This window comes from Biomphalaria glabrata, chromosome 13 (assembly GCF_947242115.1).
Source record: "Biomphalaria glabrata chromosome 13, xgBioGlab47.1, whole genome shotgun sequence".
In the NCBI taxonomy this organism is placed as follows: Eukaryota; Metazoa; Mollusca; class Gastropoda; family Planorbidae; genus Biomphalaria; species Biomphalaria glabrata.
Window position 1 is genome coordinate 10,333,011 of NC_074723.1, and position 19,061 is coordinate 10,352,071.

Consider the following 19,061-nt stretch of genomic DNA (forward strand, 5'->3'; position numbering starts at 1 on the left):
GTGATTCACTCCTTTTGATTTCTTGTCACTTTCTGTATATCGTTGCACAAAGTTAGTAGAGGAACATTTAAAATATCTCTATATATAATTCTCTTCTTCCCTCAACAGTTTAAATGAGTAGTAAGGAGTAAAGGAAAGATATCACTCTGCGGATAGTCCATGAGAAAACAAGAAAGGGGGGGGGGAGAACACGTAGTCACAAAATAGCAGGGCAGGACCGTTGCAATATCAGTCTTTTGTTTTTTTAAATTCTACCTCACTTTTAAAAAAAAATGGGGGGGGGGGGGGAGTAATCTACTCTGTAGTAACTATCAAAGCGACAAACCATGCTCAAGAGTTTGGACACAATGGAAAGATCACTCTTTTATTTTTGCAACTCGGATGGAGGGAGTTATCCTAGGTAATTTAAGAGTGAAAAAAAAAGACAATTTTCTTCTGTATATTTCAGGAGTTTCGTATGAGTTTTCAAAAGATTTTAATAATTCCCAGATATTTCCAGGACTTTTTCATATATTTTGCAATTTCAGGAGATTTCCAGGACCTCCTGTTAAATCGATAGGAGGCTGCGGGAAATCTGTTATAAATTATAAAATGGTTTAATTTAATAAATTATACACCTAAAATTATCGTGGGTCCTATAAAAGTGCTGGGCCCACTGTGGTCGCATAGGTTGCAGTGGCCTAAGGTTGGCCCTGCAAAATAGCGGCGTATGCTATGCCGTCGGTGGAGTAGTATGTTTATAATTTTAAAAGTTTGCTCCTGTGAACTTTTTGACATCATTATTTTAGTTTGAAAATGGCTGTTATTGTTTGACAACATCAATAAATGGACAGAGAGGATACTAAGCAAAACTTATTTATTAGACGAACAAAAAGATGCTAAAGATAAATGATGCTAGACCCCTACTCCCTTTTAATGATGTTCACAGCATCTATGTTAATTTTTTGTTACTTAACTCTTTCTCTCCTAACTGATGCTACCAGCGTTGATTCCACCAGAATGTGGTAAATAATTACGGAGAGAAAGAGTTAAGTTCTATAAGGAGGTTAATCCAAGCCTTTGCATGGAAGAAAAAACTTTTTTTTTTCTCTTGTCTATATTCTCATCTTGTTTTTTTTTTGTTATGACCATCTGTTTTTACTCATCATTAGAAGTTAGCAAAAAAAATTTTGCTTGTTTTTTCTGTCAAAACTTACTCTTCCCTAGGTACTGGTTCCTACATAGAAAACTTGTGTTTGTCTAACAAGGATTGCTGTCCAACACACAGTCATTGCCACAGAGGTTTATGTTACTGTAAGGAAGGATATGTTCCCAATGGGGACAACACTAAATGCTATGGTAACTAAACTTTCATTTCAATTATCATTTGACCATTCCTTGGATTTAAAATGCTCTTTCTTCCCTAGCGCTATTAGAGCATGGAATGGGTTACCTGAGCTAGCCAGGAAAAGCAGTGACTTGACAGAATTTAGGTCATTGGTTAATATGCATGACTAAAAGCATGACGCATAGGACATAATCATCTTCTTTTTTGAAGTAACATCTGTATCACATAAGATAAGAATTAATTGTTCTTTGGCCATGGGTGTTGTTTTAATTTCTCCTGTCATTATCTTAAGACAGTATTTTAAACCTTCTGTTTTCTTAAGATTAGTTTTGTCATGCTTAGCCCCATGCTGTGACCCCTCATTCTAAAAACGAGTTTTCTACAGAACAAATTATTAAAGCTTCCCAAAAAGCTACATTCATATTACCATAAATTAGGTTTTTAATTCAAAGAATATTGCATTCATCAATTTACTGTCTTGCTTAATTATAATTGTCTTATAATATAGGAAACCGCCATGACCTTAGTAATAACAGGATTTAAATCATTAAGGCAAAAATTCATATATATAATTGTGTTTCATTTTAATACTTAACTTTTATTTAAAGTTATATTTTTTTTATAAACTTTTAAAAAATTAAATTGAAAAAAAGGTACTTTTCACTGCAATACTTGTTCAGTCTTTTTTAAGCAGATTTGAGTATTTTTCTATATTGTTCTATTAGTTAAACAAAATAATTAAAATCAAATGGCATCAAGTATATTTGCTACAATAAATAAATAATAAAATGTTGATATTGAAATACTGTTGTAAACCTGGTGGTGACACAGATGGGGGTAGTGCTGTGTGTTTTTAGCCTACCCAAATCGCCACAGTCCAGTGCAGGTCGAATGGTCAACCGAGACCAGTGACAGTACACGCCAGTTCGGCAAGGATCAGTGTCATAAATATTACGCACGCAAGTCACCGCAAAAGTGATCAAATGGAGTGGTCAAGAAGGTTCGAGGCCAGTAGAGACACTATATAAGAGCGAGTGTGTCAGAATCACTTCACTTCACGATACTTCGCAATGTGACCAGTAGGAGGCGAAAACCAACACGGTGTGTGAAGTCAGGCGGAGCAAGACTAGGTTTTTGTAAAGACAGTGTTAATGTTGTTGCCAATTGCAATGTATTTGAAATTAAACTGACTGATACTTTGGAGCCCTGAGTTGTGAGGTTCTTTAAGTTCGTTGTGTCGTTTGGTGCAGTGTGAAGAGAGCCTGGATAGTAGGAGAGAAGTAACAATACTTTTGATACATTCAATATATTTGGTATATTCAGAGATAAAGGCTAAACCAACAGAAACAATTCACAGTAGCATCAATGCCTGTACCAACAACCCCTGTCAGGCTGGTACCTGTATATTGGACAAGCAGCTAGGCTACAGATGTGCATGTCCTTTAGGAAAGATAGGACCATTGTGTAATAGAGGTAAAAGTTTTGATTATAATTTTATGTTGTTAAATTTAAGAATGTTTGCATTATAGTCATTTTATCTAGGTGGAAAAAAAACTAAGTATTAACATCTGTATTAAATAATTTGCCTTGATATTAAAATTTACAGTTTAATTTGTGAATTTTCATTTTATTGAACTTTTTTTATGGAACCTACTCTACAGCTGCGGAATTTGCCACCCCTTCATTTAGTGGCAGGTCCCACCTGGAAGTTAGACGAATTGAGAAAGCCACCCAGGAACTGAGCATAGAGGTAGACTTTTCAACTCTAAACAAGGATGGCATCATCTTGTTCCATCCCCAAAACAGAGATGGCACTGGTGATTTTGTTTCCCTGGCTGTTAATGATGGCTATGTTGAATTTAGGTCAGCGTTAATTAAGCTATTATTTACATAATTTTGTAAAGATTAAGAATGCATTATTGATTCGTAATGGAAATTTGTTGTGCTTTAACTCATTTATTAACAAATTTGTAGAAGTCTAGACAATATTATTCTGATCTTAGAGAGTTTTCTATAAGTGATTCAAGTAACTTTTTTATTGTTGAAAACCATCTATTTTGAATTAACTAAGTAAATCCATATCAAAATTACATCTAGGCAAAAGTTTGTGAGAAAACTTAGACAGTAATTAGTTAAATAAATTAGATTAAATAATTAAATAGCAATGTACTAGCAATAAGAAAACATTTTGACATCCAATATAGATATGACCTCGGAGCTGGACCGGCTATACTACGCAGCCGTGACACAATTGAGCCCATTAGAGTCCATCGTGTCATTGCCCGCAGAAGCAAAGAGGCTGGTATTTTAATAGTGGATAAAGAGAAATCGGTCTCTGGTAGTTCACCACCTACTCTAACCTCCCTTGATCTGGGTGACTCTCTCTATTTGGGTTACATGCCGCAGGCTTCTAGAGAGTAAGTAAATATTTTTACATTACTGTCAGAACTTAGTGAGTGATTTATTTACATCAAGGGCTAAATTACAATACTGTCAAAACTTTATGATTGTTGTTTTTTTACATCAAGGGCTAAATTACATCCTTCTTTTAAATGATAAAGAAAAGGCTACAGCAGCAGACTTTGGTAAAAAGAAAAATAAAGCAAGCAGAATTACTTTTAGTTAAAATTTTTTTTTACACATCATTGTATGGTCCTTACACTTACTTGACATTTACTTGTAACAAGATTTATCATGCAAAGATTTGTTTAAATGATACATCAAACACCAAGACATTATTTATAAAAAACATTATCTGAATAACTGACTTTTTGTGCACAGAGTATATGATAAAGTGGGTGTTGACCTTGGCCTTGTAGGATGTATCCACTCACTGAGAGCAGGCAACCCAGGAGAAATGCGTACATATAAGCTGGACTACTCCAAGGGGCTAAGTGACATCAAGGCTGGAGTCGATATTAGTAAGAGCTACCTACTACGTAACTATCATAAGTTATTTTTTTATTTCATGTTTAGCTCATTAGTAAGTAGTAAATACTTTTTCATTTACCTAAAATTATTCATTGTATTTGTTTATTTCACATTTGGCATATTTCTAAATTCTATTTTTCTAATTTTTTTTAATGTTACTTTATCTTCTTTTTATCTTCCTCTGTTAAACTTTCTCTCATCTTAACATGAAGGCAGTTAACTATATCTTTTTTTCCTTTTTTGCAAAAGAAATGGAAAGAATCTAATTCAGAACATTGGCTGGTTATATGAAAATTTATCTGGCTTGATATATGTTCTGATTAGATCATGATTAGATTTATGAATGTAAAAATGTTTATATGACTATTTAGATTCATTATCATTTACTAAATTGACTCCCATGTTTTTTTTTCATTACCAGTAATAAAAGAAGCATGTTTTGTTCTTTCTCTTTTATCAACAACATGTGATGGTTAACTCTATTTATATTTTATTTCCCTGTACCAGCTGAATGTGATAAGAACCCGTGTAAATCTATGCCCTGTCAAAATGAAGGAACCTGCATTGTTTTGGATGCCCAACACTTTGAATGTCAATGTTCACCTGGATTTAAAGGTCAGGAGTCTAGCTTTAGAGCCCATTTACAAATTAAAGTAATTCTCTAATATTTGTTTTAGCACAGATTGAACTTCATCAATTTTTTATTGCTATGCCAAAAAAAACAACACAGTAATCTTTTATCAAAATAATGGATAGGCCTACTTAAATCTTTTCAAACCAAGAAACTCATTTTAAGCTTAAAATGTGCGCCACAATTGACTCGTAAGATTAGTTGACTTCTGCATTTTTGTTTATTTAACATTTAGGCAAGACATGTGACACCATAGTCAACCCCTGTGCCAGTCAGCCTTGTCTTCATGGGGGCACCTGTGTTCCTGTCTCAAGCTCAGATGGCTTTTATTGCCAGTGTGCTCAGAGCTACGAGGGTTCAAAGTGTGAGAGAGGTAAGCTTGTAACAATCATGGCATCAACATAGCCATTAGCCATTGATCTAATTAGTTTGCTCAGAAGGTATATATTTGAACTATTTTACTTTTCTGTCTACCACAACTTGTCTAACATACTCCACCCAACCTCACATCTACACAACAATAAATATTGTTTTTTCTTGTTTGTCTTGTTATAATATGTTGGAGTCTCTTCAAAAATCATCATACATCTTACAGATAAAATTCTGAAAGTTTCTGCCTAAACAGCAGATTTCTGTTGGAACTACATTTTAAATAAAAGTACATTTATTTAGGACATAAAGTAGTAATTTCTTGGGATTTATTTTTTACATTTCTTTGTCAAGTTTTAAGTAAAGGTACAAGACTTCTTCATCTATTTATTTTTTTTATAACAGTATCTGACTTAAACCTATGCATACTTTAAGTGTACCAGAACTATAATATCAATGTTAATGTATTCATCTAAGTTAACAGCCTGCGATGGCTTCTTCTTTTCTGATAACTTTTCTATTCAAACATTTTAACAAATACTACATCAGTGTACATTCACAGTCTTTACTCACTGCACTGCACCATCTAATACTCATACTAACAACTAGAAAAAGACAATGCATGTAATTATATTTTTATTTTTCTTGTTTTGAACTAGTATAATATTTATATTTCTCTTCTGTTTCCTCCATTATTAGTAGGATTTCTTTTTTTTTTTTTTTTTCAGAATCCATTCCTGAAGTGTTTGTTCCCCAGTTTACTGGAGACTCTTACCTTGAGATACCATTGCCTGAGATTATGACCACATCCCTGTCTATAACTGTTTGGTTCATGACCACTAAACCTGATGGCCTTATTCTGCTGGTCACCCAGAAACCACGGGGAGAGGGAGATTTCATTGCCCTCATGCTTGAGAACTCAAGTCTGATTTATACTTTCTATCTAGGCAGTGGTGTCGGAAGGATTGAGTAAGTTTTCTTGAGTCAACATCTGTTATGATTAGGTATTTTTAAAGGCTTGTTAGAAGTGTCTTGTCTACTGAAAAATAAAATTAGAAATCACTAAAGTTTATTGTGAGCAATGAAGAGTACTGTGTCTTATCTGACTGGTAAATTAAAATAGAATTTAGTTTTTGAGAACATTTAAGAGTATTATTTCTTGTCTGACTGGTAAAATTAAAATAGAATGTATTAAACTTTTTGAGAGTATTTAAGAGTAAGTACTTTCCTATTGACAGTCTTAATTCCAGACTTTTATTTATTTTTCTTTAGTTGCCTTTTCACTCATTCATTCAGCAAATCAAAATTTAGATTGAAAAATACTTCATTGTGAAAACTAAAATGTTGCACTAATGTATGTGTTTAAGCTTCAAAAACAAGTTCTGTCTTGCTATGGTTACTGATAATTTTAACTGGAACTAAGTCAATTAAGAACTTAAAAGTTTAAAGCATTTTACTTACTTATTAAAAACCTTTATTGTGAAAAAAAACAAACACAGCTGATATTTTGATCTTAAAAACTCCATTTCTGTGGGCTCCATGATGATCAAAATATTTGCACTATGTTTCACCATTTATTTTCAAGAAAGGGCTGGGACTGATAAAATCTACATGATAGGGCATTAGTGTTTAAAAGAAAATAGAAATAAAAAAAGACATATTTTAACAGACTTGTAGGGTAAAAAAATCTTTTTTTTTTATTTACCAGTCTTTTCTGCCTTCTTGTTACTATGTTGGAGTGTTCAGATAGCTAGTTCAAAATCTGAGATGAACTTCACTGTAGTTTCCAGATCAGGCAGCTCTTCTTTAAGTTTTTCTTCTATAAAGATGATGATTTAGGGCCTGTTTTTTGTTTGGGCCTTTTAATAGAGTATGCAGCTTTGAAGGTCATGATCAGCATTGTCTGGTGACACTCCACAAATGCTAATTTCACAAGTCCCAATTTCTAGCCACCTAAACAAGTTTTTTCTTATCCTATCTGGTTCAGAGGCAAAAAATTAAACTTTGGTCATGTCAAGGTAGCATGTGATAGGTATCCTTTTTCTTGAAATTTGGATGAGAGATAATTCATTTTGAGTTCTGTGAGTCAGTTGATGTTTTTTTTTTTTTTTTTTTTTCATTTCTATAAAGATTTGTCAATTCTTACACAATATATTAATCTTTCCATTAAATCATCAGAAGTAAAAAGCATATTCATCTTGACAAATGGCACAAAGTCACCATTTCTAGAAATGGACGCATCGGACAGATGACCATTGATGCACATGCACCAATCACAGGAGAAGCTACGGTAGGTAGCACATTAATTAATGACACCTCAATTAAATGAAAATATTTTTCTCTTTCAATTTAAACATGAATGCAGTCTTTATTTGCTTTTTTAAAAATTGTTTTATAAACATGACATTTTTTTTTAAATTAGCATGTAATTTGAATTCATTTTTAATATTTCATTTAATTATGCCTTAAAATAAAAAAAAAAAATAAAAAAAACTTTGGGCACATCAAATAAGTATCTTTAGAGAAAATAATTCAAGGTTGCAAATTAAATAATTCATTTAAAAGTTTGTGTTCCAATAGGATTCAAATGTCTCTAGTTTAGAGAATGTAGAAAGTAATACTAATGCAGGCATTCAGGCTTATTAGCCCAATTAGTGTTCTGAAAGACATTACTTTTTATTAGGTTTAGTACATCAGTTTTTTTTTTAGTGCTAGTTCACTATGGCTCATTCAGTGAACTTTTATGTTTTATCCAAATGCCAATTCAATGCAATAATTGTTAGGGACAGTGTAGTGTTATTGATATACTTTTTTCTGATTTCAGTTTGTCAATTACGTGGTTAGTCAATCAATAAGTATTCATGTTGTTATCAAACCATTTGCTATTTGAGTGTTTTGTTTTATAGTGAATTAATGCCCCTTAGTAATTGATTCGATAACAAAACTGACTTTGTGAGAAAAAAAAAAAATGCTTAATGTTGTATGTATGATTTATGGTTTTTTATTTTTGATTCTTTTTTTTATATTTTTTTAGAGATAGGAAGTAGGGGTTAACAATAATTGTTCAATTTAATTAAATGTATAAATAAAGAAAATTACTTTTGGTACAAAAAATAATAAAATTTGATAGATGTATCATCTCAGTATAAAAAAGGCCATGCATAATAGGGTAAGAATCGCATTGTAAAAAAGTTTTTTTTTTTTTTAATTTTCTCTTAAATTCAAAGTTACACTCTGACATTTACGGAAATGTGTTGTTTTATTTAATATATATATATATTTGTTGTATGACTAGCTGTTGTGCGATGTCTCTATTATTATTTAGATGTATTATTATACAACTTGCCTTAAGCATCAAACTATTCATTTAAATCCTAATAGATGATTTTTTTTTGATGTACATTATTTGGTTATAGGCATGGAAATACATTTTTGTTTCCTTTATGCCAAGCTTCCATTTTGTTATGGAGTAGATTCATAACTTTACTAAAATAATTTGAGACTTTTTTTCAACTTAAAGCTTAAAGAGGGAAGAAGTTGAGGACAAAGAGGAATGAACTAATGTTTAGAAGAGGGGGGGGGGGGGGGGAAATGAAGGGTCTGAATTTCAATCTTTGATGATACAATTCTGTGCTAACTTGAACTTTGTTAGACCTTTCCAATTTATTGTCTTCTATGTGTTCACGTATGCACATTAACATAGAAAATAAATGTTAGATTAAATACTGTGATTCCCTATGCATCAATCAATCAATGAATTCAGTGTGTTTGTTTCTTTAAGCAAACCATAGTCTAGTGTTTGAGTTTGTTGTTATATGTTTTAAAATTAGTGGATACACCAATCTTTTGTTAAAGCTCATAGAGACTAGTGTTTTATTCTCACTTTCTAGTAAATGGACATTCTTTGTGTTTTGATTTTCTTCATTCACTTTCTTACTTTTACCATTTTATAGTTTAAAAAGTAGTTAGGTAATTTTTTTTTGCATTTAAAGCAGGCCTTTATTGCATATACTAACATAGTTTTTTAAATTCTTATAGTATTAAATGTAGAGCATAAAACAACATAATTTGTGTTGTTGGCTTGCTTTTCTTTATCATTGAAAAAGGTAGAGAGTCAGTTACCCCAGAAAGGCAAATATTTTAGTGTTCATACAATTTATGCCTCAAATCTACCACATAATATATTTTCAAAAAAATGTATTGTATTCTCAGAGACTTATTTTGAGGTGGATCAATTTTTCCAATGATGTATTTGTTTTTGTTTCTTTAAAAAATGTTTTAAAAATTAAAAACAATGCTAATTTACATGAACAGTTTAAAAAAACAAAAGCGAACCATCTTTGAACCCATTAGAGGAGGCATTTTGTTGTAACATAAAAAAGCAAAATTATTTTAAATTCCAAAAATGTAAACCCATCAATCTCCAAGGCAAAGTAGACCAGCTTATGTTTGTACTATTGTACATTTCTATTCTAATCTTTTTGCCTCATGTGTCAGGGTCCATCCACTGCATTGAACATTGACAAGAGACCACTATATTTGGGTGGATATAACCTGAAATCTGATGTTCCTGCCAAGCTCGGCTCACGCACAGGTTTCACTGGAGCAATACAAAGGGTAGGTCATCTAACTTAGTCTACATTACAGCACATGTAGCAAATATTGGTTTTCTACTATATGTTTTTAAGGTTATAGGTTTTAGAGATTAAAACTATTGACTTTTTCTAATACAGATCATCATAAATGGCCGCACTATTGTGGGACTCTTAGCTACAGCTGTGACCATGAGGAATATTTCGACTTATTCTGGGCCACCTTGCAACATCAACCCATGCATGAATGAGGGTGTCTGTATTCCAATGCTACATCTTGCAGAGTGTCGTTGTACTGCAAATTTCATGGGGGAAAGGTGTGAAAAACGTAAGGATACAATTTGATTGATGGAAATTTGGTTTATTGTTTGTTTTTACAATTTTTTATGATTCCTCTATTTAGCTTGCAAATTCATTGGTAAAACCTGTGTGGAACCTGGTCTCAGATCTCAAAAAAGGCTCTAACGATTATTCCTAGAAATTTGATTATCGATGTTTATCTTTGGGAAAGGAATTACTAGCTGTTTGGCCACTCTGGAAAAACTCTATAGTTTGACTGTCATAATTTGTCAAAGTATAAATAAAAATAATTTAAATTTGGCTAGAAGACTAGATAATCTTTATCTTAAACATACTACACCTTTGTTTTTTTCCGCATGTAGTCCCTATTCATTAAAGCATTTGATTAATTAAATCAGTCTGTTTTGTAGCCTGAGAGTCAGTTCATTCAGTATGTTTGTATTGTTTACTCTTCCATATTCTTTTATTTCTTTAAATTTACTATTTAATGTTTCATCATGAACCAATTATTCAACATTAAACACAAGTCATCACTCTGTGTACTTTAGTGTGCAAACCTCCGAGTCACAACTCAATCGGAAGAATACTCCCTGATAACCTGGCATTCGCTAGTTAGTAATTGTTGTGATAGCACTCTTGCTAACTGATACCTTCTGCTCCTAAGTCTGCTTCAGTTTTTAAATTAAATTGTTCTATTTTTTAAATATTTGTTTTAATCAGATGGTACTTAAAATTCTGTTTCTAATCTAATCTTGTTCAAATTGCCTTTTTTAAATTTTGTTTGCTGAATTTGTTAAGAATATGAAATATATTTATATACATATTTATATATATACTTCAATCTTTGCTTTATTTTCTTATTTTGTTTTCTTCCTAATGGTCTTTCAGATTTTGAACAAGTAGACAAAGATCAACCTATACGCTTTAATGGTACCACTTTCTTGAGCTTTCTTAATGAGATAACACGCAAGTGAGTATATATATATAATTGTAGGATTAAAGATAATTTATAGTCTGTGTATATGTAATGATATTTTGCTTTAGTAGGCCTGTTTCAAATGATATATAGTCTAATATTCTGTTAAAGTTCAACTCTGACTATAGTCATGCATGTTAATTAGAAAGCTAAACTCTGTTAAATCATTGGCTTTCCTAGCTGTTTAAGGCAATCATACTTTAATGGCACCAGGAGAGAAAGGAGAACCTTGTCCTAGCTTATGGAATATGTCTTTCTTTTTACCTTTCTTGGTATTTTATTAGTTAATGTATAAAGCAGTGGTTCTTACCACACTTTTGTATAGGTCTGAGACCTGAATACTCTATAGAAGGCATCCAAGGCTCCTACAACCCTTCCATTAAAAGTGCCTTCGCTCCGTAATAGTGCATACTCTGACAAGACTAAATTACAAATAACCTTGTTCATGCTGAAGGCCAATGTGGACAGTATAGAAGCACTAATTACCATTGGATAGCTGCACTGGGTCAGACACTTATCCCCCATGGGGGATGACTGCATGACAAAGTTGATCTTCTTTGGCAAGGTAATAGGTTGACAGGCTTATAGAGGTGCCCCCTGTAAGTGATATAAAGATCAACTTTTACACCATTTCGCCCTCACTGGCATAGATCATAGTAGCTTGCAGCAGACAAGATTGCCTCTTAAAGTGACAGTTGGAGAGCTCTCACTAGTTGAAGACAGATGCAAAAGACAAAAAAAGAAAACTAAAATAGACCCTCAGTGGACAATGGCTTTGTTTGCATCATATATGGAAAAATATGCAGTTCATAACTGGGTCTATGTAGTCATGTTAAACACTAAAGTCAACCTTAGTCTTCAGGATCAAAGTCATTGTCATTCTTATTATTATTAGTTTTTTTGTTTTTATGTTTTTAATTATGGCTTAGTGTTTTATTGTTATTTTAATTTTTTAGTCTTCTGTCCTCACAATGTATGGTTGACATTGTAGACTTCATGGCTTTATTTATTGCCAACAACTTATCATGGCTCAGTTTATTGCCATCAATTTATCATGGCTTCATTTATTGCCAACAATTTATCATGGCTTCATTTATTGACAACAATATTGCCAAGCTCAGTTTATTGCCAACAGTTCTTTATGGCTCAGTATGTTGTCCACATTTACAATGTCTCAATTTATTCCTAACAATTTATCATAGCTCAATTCATTGTCAGCAATTTATCTTTGCTCATTTTATTACCAACAATTTATCATGTCTCATTTTATTACCAAATAATTAATTAATTAATGTTATAAATATTGCTACCTTCAGTAAATTGCATGAATTAGCTGTAACAACAAACAACAATAAAATAACAATTGCAGGCTCCCTATTGTCTAAGTTATGGGGAGCGTGGTGGCTGAGTGGTTAAGTGCTTGGCTTCCAAACCTGGGGTCCTGGGTTCAAATCTTGGTGATGGATTTTATTAGTAAGCTTTACATCAGTTCAAATCTCTGTGAAGACTAGGATTTTGAATTTTTGGCATTTTTAGGGCGCCCCTGAGTCCACCCAACACTAATGTGTACCTGACATTAATTGGGAAAAGTAAAGACAGTTGTTCATTGTGCTGGACACATGACAACCTGGTCGTTAACCATTTGCCAAAGAAACGGATGACCTTAACATCATCTGCCCTATAAATTGCAAGGTCTGAATGGGGAACTTTGCTTTTTTTACTTTATTGTCTAAGTCAACTTAAAGACTTAAACATAAGAATGTAAAATTATTTTTTTTAATAATCATTTTGTTTGCTATACTATTCTTAAAATTATTCACTTGACAGGGTCGAAGGTCAGCAGAGCAATGACTTCAGCATCAAGTTCCGCACCAGTGTCCCTGATGGGATTTTGTTGCTGCAGAGAAGTGGGGACACAGTTCAGTCAGACTATCTTAGTGTGGCCGTCAGCAATGGTTATGTTGAACTATCCTTTAACCTGGGCCGTCATTCAACTGATAAACTTTTTATTGTGAGGTCAAAGGTCAAGGTAGATGATGGTCAGTGGCATCATGCTGTAATCTCAAGGTAAGCAAGTTCATACAACAGAATATAATAGATTAAAAGTTCTAAGTTCCCGTGACGGCCACATTGATACCATGAAAATAAAATTAGAATGCTGCAACCAATAAAAAATATTTGTATTTTGCAATGGCTCCACATTGAAAATACAATTTATGTAGATAAATAACATGATGTGTTAAGATTTTTTTAAATTGCAAAATTTCAAAGGTTTGGTTTTAGAAATGAAAGAACTTGGGTATTTTGGACAGTTTAGAGGAAATGATGACAACTGCATTGTAAAATTAAATTAATATTAAAAGAATAAAATTAATTATCATATTAGCTGCCTGGTCATGTGGTAATGTACTAGCTTTGGACTGTCTTCCCCTAGTTCAGGATCTGCTGGTATAGGATAGAATGTAAAAATCCTCATATTTGACATCAGAATCAAGAACAAAAACAAATTATTTAGGAAAAAAGGGTTAAATATTATGCAGAAAATCTTTTTCTTACTTTTTTTTACTTATTCCCCTCCCCCCCCTCCCCCCTCAAACCCCCTCTCCCTTTTCAAGCAAGAAAAAAAGAAAGCGCAACATCTCTCTTTAAAACTTCTGACCTTGCCTTTTCAAACTGATGTGTTGCCACTGATTTTATTAATTTTTTTTTGGGATCGCACATTTAATGTTGTAACAATTTTAGTGCACTAATGGAGGGTTTCTAAGAAAAAAAAAATTTCTGTTTTGCCTTTAGAAAACACAACTCTCTGCCACACATCCCACTTGGTGTTTTTTTTCTTATAAAAATTTTAAAATGAACCATTTAATTATTTCATTTCAAAATTTATTTTGTATCAACAGACAACATAGAATCGCAACAGTGCAAGTAGATAATGAAGAGCCTGTCAGAGATACTTTCCCCATAAGCTCCCAGCAGCTGGATACAGATGGCATCCTCTGGATTGGTGGACGAGACTCCCTGGCCTGGGAGCTTCCAACCATGAAAAACTTTGTTGGCTGCATAAATGAAGTGACAGTCAACAACCAGCAACTCCATCTTGTCAGTGACAGACTGAGCCAGAGTTCCACTATTGTCTTCTGTACCTAATATTGGGCTGGAGTAGATAACTAATGGTCAGTGAAGGATAGTCTTTGGGGAACATTGTTGATATTTTGCAGCATGGTTTCAATGTATTATGATGGATTCTTAGACGCAGCTTTACAGAAACTTGTTTTTTTTTTACACTAAGTTCAATCAATTTCAATTTTGAGTTTTCTGGCTTTTGAATAACATTTTTATTAATATTCAAAATTATATTCAAATATGAAACAAAGTGATTAGAAACAACTCCCATGATAAAGTGGTATGAATTTTTGGTTTGTTTTCAATGTAAGACCAAAATTTTTCTTTCTTCTGTTAAAACTTGTGTTACTTGAAACTAGAACTTAAATTTTGCTAAATATAGGCCTATATAGTCAAGTGTTGATGCTTAGTGTGATTAGCAAGTTTGGGAGAGAGAAATAAGGTTGGCTATTTACGTTTTTTGTTTTTTTTATTGTACTAGTAAAGAGATGGCTACTATGTTAGTTTTAGTACATATGTGAATTTCAGTATATATGTGGTAAATATACGACTGTGTCTGATATCATTTATCATAATTAGTTACTCCTAAGTAGTTTTTAGACTTTCAACTACAGACTGTAAAAAACTTATGTATCAAATATTTGGGGATTTATTGTGCCAGTAAAAGTGGTGGTGTTATTTGGGAAGAGGTTAAAATATTAGAGGTTTTCTGGAACACTGTCAAATGTTTGGAATAAACTGACATTTGATAGGTCCCAAATTTAGAATCTGACATTATCACATCCATATAATTGTGAGCGTGTATGTTTTTTTTTTAAATGAGTGCTCTAAAAAAAAAGTATTACTAATTATTTATTAAACTGCCAAAAATGTTTTGAAACCAAGTTGACAACCATTATTACAGTAAAACCTCAGAGTGAGCTACCTTAAAACTTTGCTTTCTTAAATCTTGAGCTTGACATATCTGTAGGGTCCTATACCAAGCTCTAAAATTGCCTGAGAAAAAAATAAAAGTTATGTTAATATGTAAATTGAAGTAGTAGCATAAATGCAAAAATTGCTTGCAACCTTGAAACATTTTTTTCTTTCATTGGGAAGGGGAGTAAGATGTTAAACTAATGTTTTTTTGGGGTTTTTGCGTTCAAGTCCTTAAAAAAATCATTAGAAAGCAAAGTACATATCAAATTTAGCTCATACTCATTTGTGCGTCACTAAAATATATGATTCCATTGTTGGGCTTTAATAGATATTGGTGTAAATAGAAACAAACACTTTTACTGAGATTCTGTGTTACTGAAAAACATTTATGTTTTAGTTTAGAATGATGTAAGCAGATAGAGGAGTGCCATTTGTGTGTCTGCATGTTATTTATACATTGGATTCAAGTGGTAGAAATCTTCGGCAACAGTTGTTTGATGGATCGGAAACAGTTTAGTCATTCCAATATCTCTCCCCCTGCAATTATGTCTGACTATGGTCTTTAACTAGTAACATTCCATTTTGTACTTTTGTCTGAAAGACTAATCTAAAAAAAAAAATGTATAGCATTACTACAGGACAGTTGATGAAGTAGTGTTGGCTGACCATTCATCAATTTACAAATTTACTTTGAAACTGTGTTGCTATTGCTAAATATAATGTATGTAGAGTATGTTTCTATGTCACAGCATTGCCAAGATGTGACCAGACTTACAGTATGTTTTTAAGGCACTACTTAAGCAAAATAGTAAAATAGGTTACATTATTGTTTATGACACATCATTTGAGCCATGACTAATTTATAGGTTTATGCTTCAAGTTGTCGATCTTTTTACTACATCTAGCATGAATAGCGGATAGACACTGAAGCTACAACCTTATTACCAGCTTGATAAACATGTCTGTTTTACATAGGTCATGTGTATTTCTATAAGTCTCTTAATCTTGACTTATCTGTAATTTTTTTTTTTTTTTATTAAAAATATTTTCTATATGTTTTATTTTGATTAATAGATTGATTAAAACTTTGATGTTTGATTGTGCCTCCAGGACAGAGCCATGTATATAGCTGGTTCCAATGTGACTTTTAACTTTTCTGTAACACCCATAGACGTATACTCCTGTGTCAATGAGTGTAATTTAATTCAAGAAGATATTTAAAGCAAGACATACATTTTTTGTTCAGTTTGAGCCCTGGAAGAAATAATGTGTTCTGGTCATGTGATCATGTTGTTTTGATTTTGTGATGAAATCTTGGTCATGTGATGGGACTTTTGTTGTGTTGATGTCTTAATCATGTGATGGGGGTCATGTGATGTTCCTTCTTCTTTCAGATTCCATGATTATGTTGTGAAAAATATCTTTGCACTGTTAAGTTGTGATTAATGGGAATCTTTAAACGTGTGTTTTTGAATTATTCTGTTTCCTTTCAGTTTGGATTGAAGTTTAGTCAAGAAAAAAATGAAGCACTCTTTTATATTTTTATCACTGTCTAAACATTTGTATGTAGTGGAACAAACATCTGTCTTTATGTTTTCTAAAATGAAATGGCCCATCATAAGTAACAAGCATGGATCTAAGTGAAGTTAATTACACTTTTTACATGTGGATGGTTCATGTTTATGAAATGCTCTAAATGTACATCTGTCATCCTAGTACAAAAATGTATGAAATGTTTTTAAATTTGGGTTTGAAAACATTCGCTGTCATTTTATGACTGAATTGCTTAATGTTAAAATAGACCTAAATTTACGACAGTTTAGTGTGCTAGATCATTTGTTTATTTTGTGATGAAAACTTAGTTTAGGTTTTGATCCTATGTATAGTTGTCTTTTTTTTTGTTTGTTTCCATGGTAACAACTCTGAACTTGAAAGAGTCTAAGTGCCATGTTGTGTTTGTTTCTCAAAGTCATTTCATTGAAACATTTCATGCAAGTTGTTCATTTTAAATGTTCATCAAAGGTTATGTGGGAACTTATTGCATCAATTTAGCTCAAACTGGTGGACCTGTTCATATGATGACTAAAGTGAATAGTTTCATCAGATATGAATTTTTTTTTTTTACACATGAGAGAACAAGCCTATTAGTATGCCTGAATGATACTTTCATTTAAAAATATTTAAAATTCTTTATTATAATTTTTTTCTGCGTAACAGTTATATGAAAGAAGAATTATTTGGAGATGGTTTCTATAATAAATTAAAGTGAGTTAGCTAGTAAGACTCAAGGACAACTAACAAATTTGAATGTATACAAAAGTCTTTAACATTTAGTTGCAAGTAAAAAACTAATGTGTAAAAACAAATGTATGAAGACTGAAAATGAAATCAGCTTTTACTTTTGATCACATTCACATCTTTTGTTTCAAGATACAATTTCTGGAGCTAAGTAGTTAGTTTTTTAGCTAACAAATTTTATATTGACAACTTCTACATTCAAAATTATAAAGTTTTTATTTGCTTCATGACTTCTAGATAGGCCTACAGATAACATCATTATAAATTCATACCATTTACAAGTGGTATTATGCTACAAGAAGCAACAAATACAGTGGCTATTCAGGTTGATGTATTCATAAATATATTATACATTTATTATATGCATGTAACTTTTATGTGTTTATACTCAGTGACATTAACTCTCCTGATTTCCCCTTGTTTAGGTATTGGTTGTAATCAAACAATATTTATATCAATCTCAAAAGAATACATTTTATATTGAGAAAAAATGTGATAATCAAGGGCCATAGAATTTTATAGGATCATTTAAATACAAAGAAAAACATATTCAATGATGCCTTGGGTTAGACATGACATTCCATACTGAAAGTGTATCTTCATCTTTAGGTAATTTCATATATATGCTATGTCAGCTATCCCCACTTTTTGCCAAAGTCGGTTTAATCAAACTTTTCATACTAGTTTTGACATCTGATGGCACAGTCACTTAACAATGTAATTCAGTACCTCACACACATTGACTTTAAATTCTCTTAATATTTTACTTAAATAATTCGTTAAAGAAAAACTTGTTTTGAGCATTGTTCTAGCATAATCAACAAAGTAGAAGAGTTACCTCCCGTGTTTATTACACTCATTTGTCTACTTTAAACAACTTTGTAATAGTTTTTTTTTAATTATTGTTTTGTTCTTCTGCCAAGATTGAATTTTTTAATAATTTTTTTATTTGACATTGAGTCTTTTCCTATTTTATGTTTTTTTTTGGTTTGAATGTTTTGTTAGTCATGTTTGTATCATTGTGTACATATCACGTATGTATTCAATGACATTCCCAACATTTGACTTTTGAACTGTATGCGTTTCTATTCCAAACTTGTATGTATGTATGTTTAACAATGTGAAAATTATAAGCTATGTAATCCCAAATCATATACAATGTTTAACTAATGAAATATTAGAAACAGTGTTGCTTTATTTATTTCTCTGTTTGTCTTAATACTTAAATTAAGTGTGAAAGAACAAGTTTTTTTTTTCCAAGTTTAATTTCTTGGAAAATTCACAGTATAAATTTATCTGGGTATCTGGGATTACTTTGAAATTTTTTAGTGGACTCACCAATATTTTTCTGATGGATTTTATCAATCCTTAGATCAGTTTGAATCTCTGCGTCCTGAGTCCACCCAACTCTAATGGGTAAAATGGAGGTGGTTGGTCATTGTGCTGGTCACATCACACCCTGCTTGTTAACCATGGCCATAGAAACAGATGACCTTAACATCATCTGCCCCATAGATCGCAAGTTCTGAAAGGGAAACTTTACTTTTAGATCAGTTAATGCTCAACCGCTTGTGTTTTGTAATACCCAAACTAAGT

The 19,061-nt window shown here is 32.1% G+C and overlaps 1 protein-coding gene across 10 annotated transcripts in view; it reads left to right on the forward strand.

Moving 5' to 3' along the window:
- The window catches only part of LOC106069589 (agrin-like), a 265,314-nt gene extending 246,665 nt beyond the window's left edge, over window positions 1-18,649 (forward strand). For 9 of the 10 annotated variants that reach the window (XM_056008987.1, XM_056008996.1, XM_056008990.1 and 6 more), the window contains 15 exons: window positions 1,207-1,338; window positions 2,651-2,800; window positions 2,989-3,190; window positions 3,532-3,744; window positions 4,109-4,248; window positions 4,766-4,873; window positions 5,125-5,262; window positions 5,987-6,227; window positions 7,437-7,548; window positions 8,083-8,097; window positions 9,756-9,875; window positions 9,992-10,178; window positions 11,039-11,120; window positions 12,954-13,193; window positions 14,027-18,649. In XM_056008987.1, coding sequence (XP_055864962.1) covers window positions 1,207-1,338; window positions 2,651-2,800; window positions 2,989-3,190; window positions 3,532-3,744; window positions 4,109-4,248; window positions 4,766-4,873; window positions 5,125-5,262; window positions 5,987-6,227; window positions 7,437-7,548; window positions 8,083-8,097; window positions 9,756-9,875; window positions 9,992-10,178; window positions 11,039-11,120; window positions 12,954-13,193; window positions 14,027-14,273 — 2,327 coding nt within the window. In that variant the 3' untranslated portion in view covers window positions 14,274-18,649. The remainder of the gene's footprint in view (window positions 1-1,206; window positions 1,339-2,650; window positions 2,801-2,988; window positions 3,191-3,531; window positions 3,745-4,108; window positions 4,249-4,765; window positions 4,874-5,124; window positions 5,263-5,986; window positions 6,228-7,436; window positions 7,549-8,082; window positions 8,098-9,755; window positions 9,876-9,991; window positions 10,179-11,038; window positions 11,121-12,953; window positions 13,194-14,026) is intronic. The other variant, XM_056008989.1, reaches the window with a different exon arrangement.
- The last annotated feature ends 412 nt before the right edge of the window (window positions 18,650-19,061 follow it).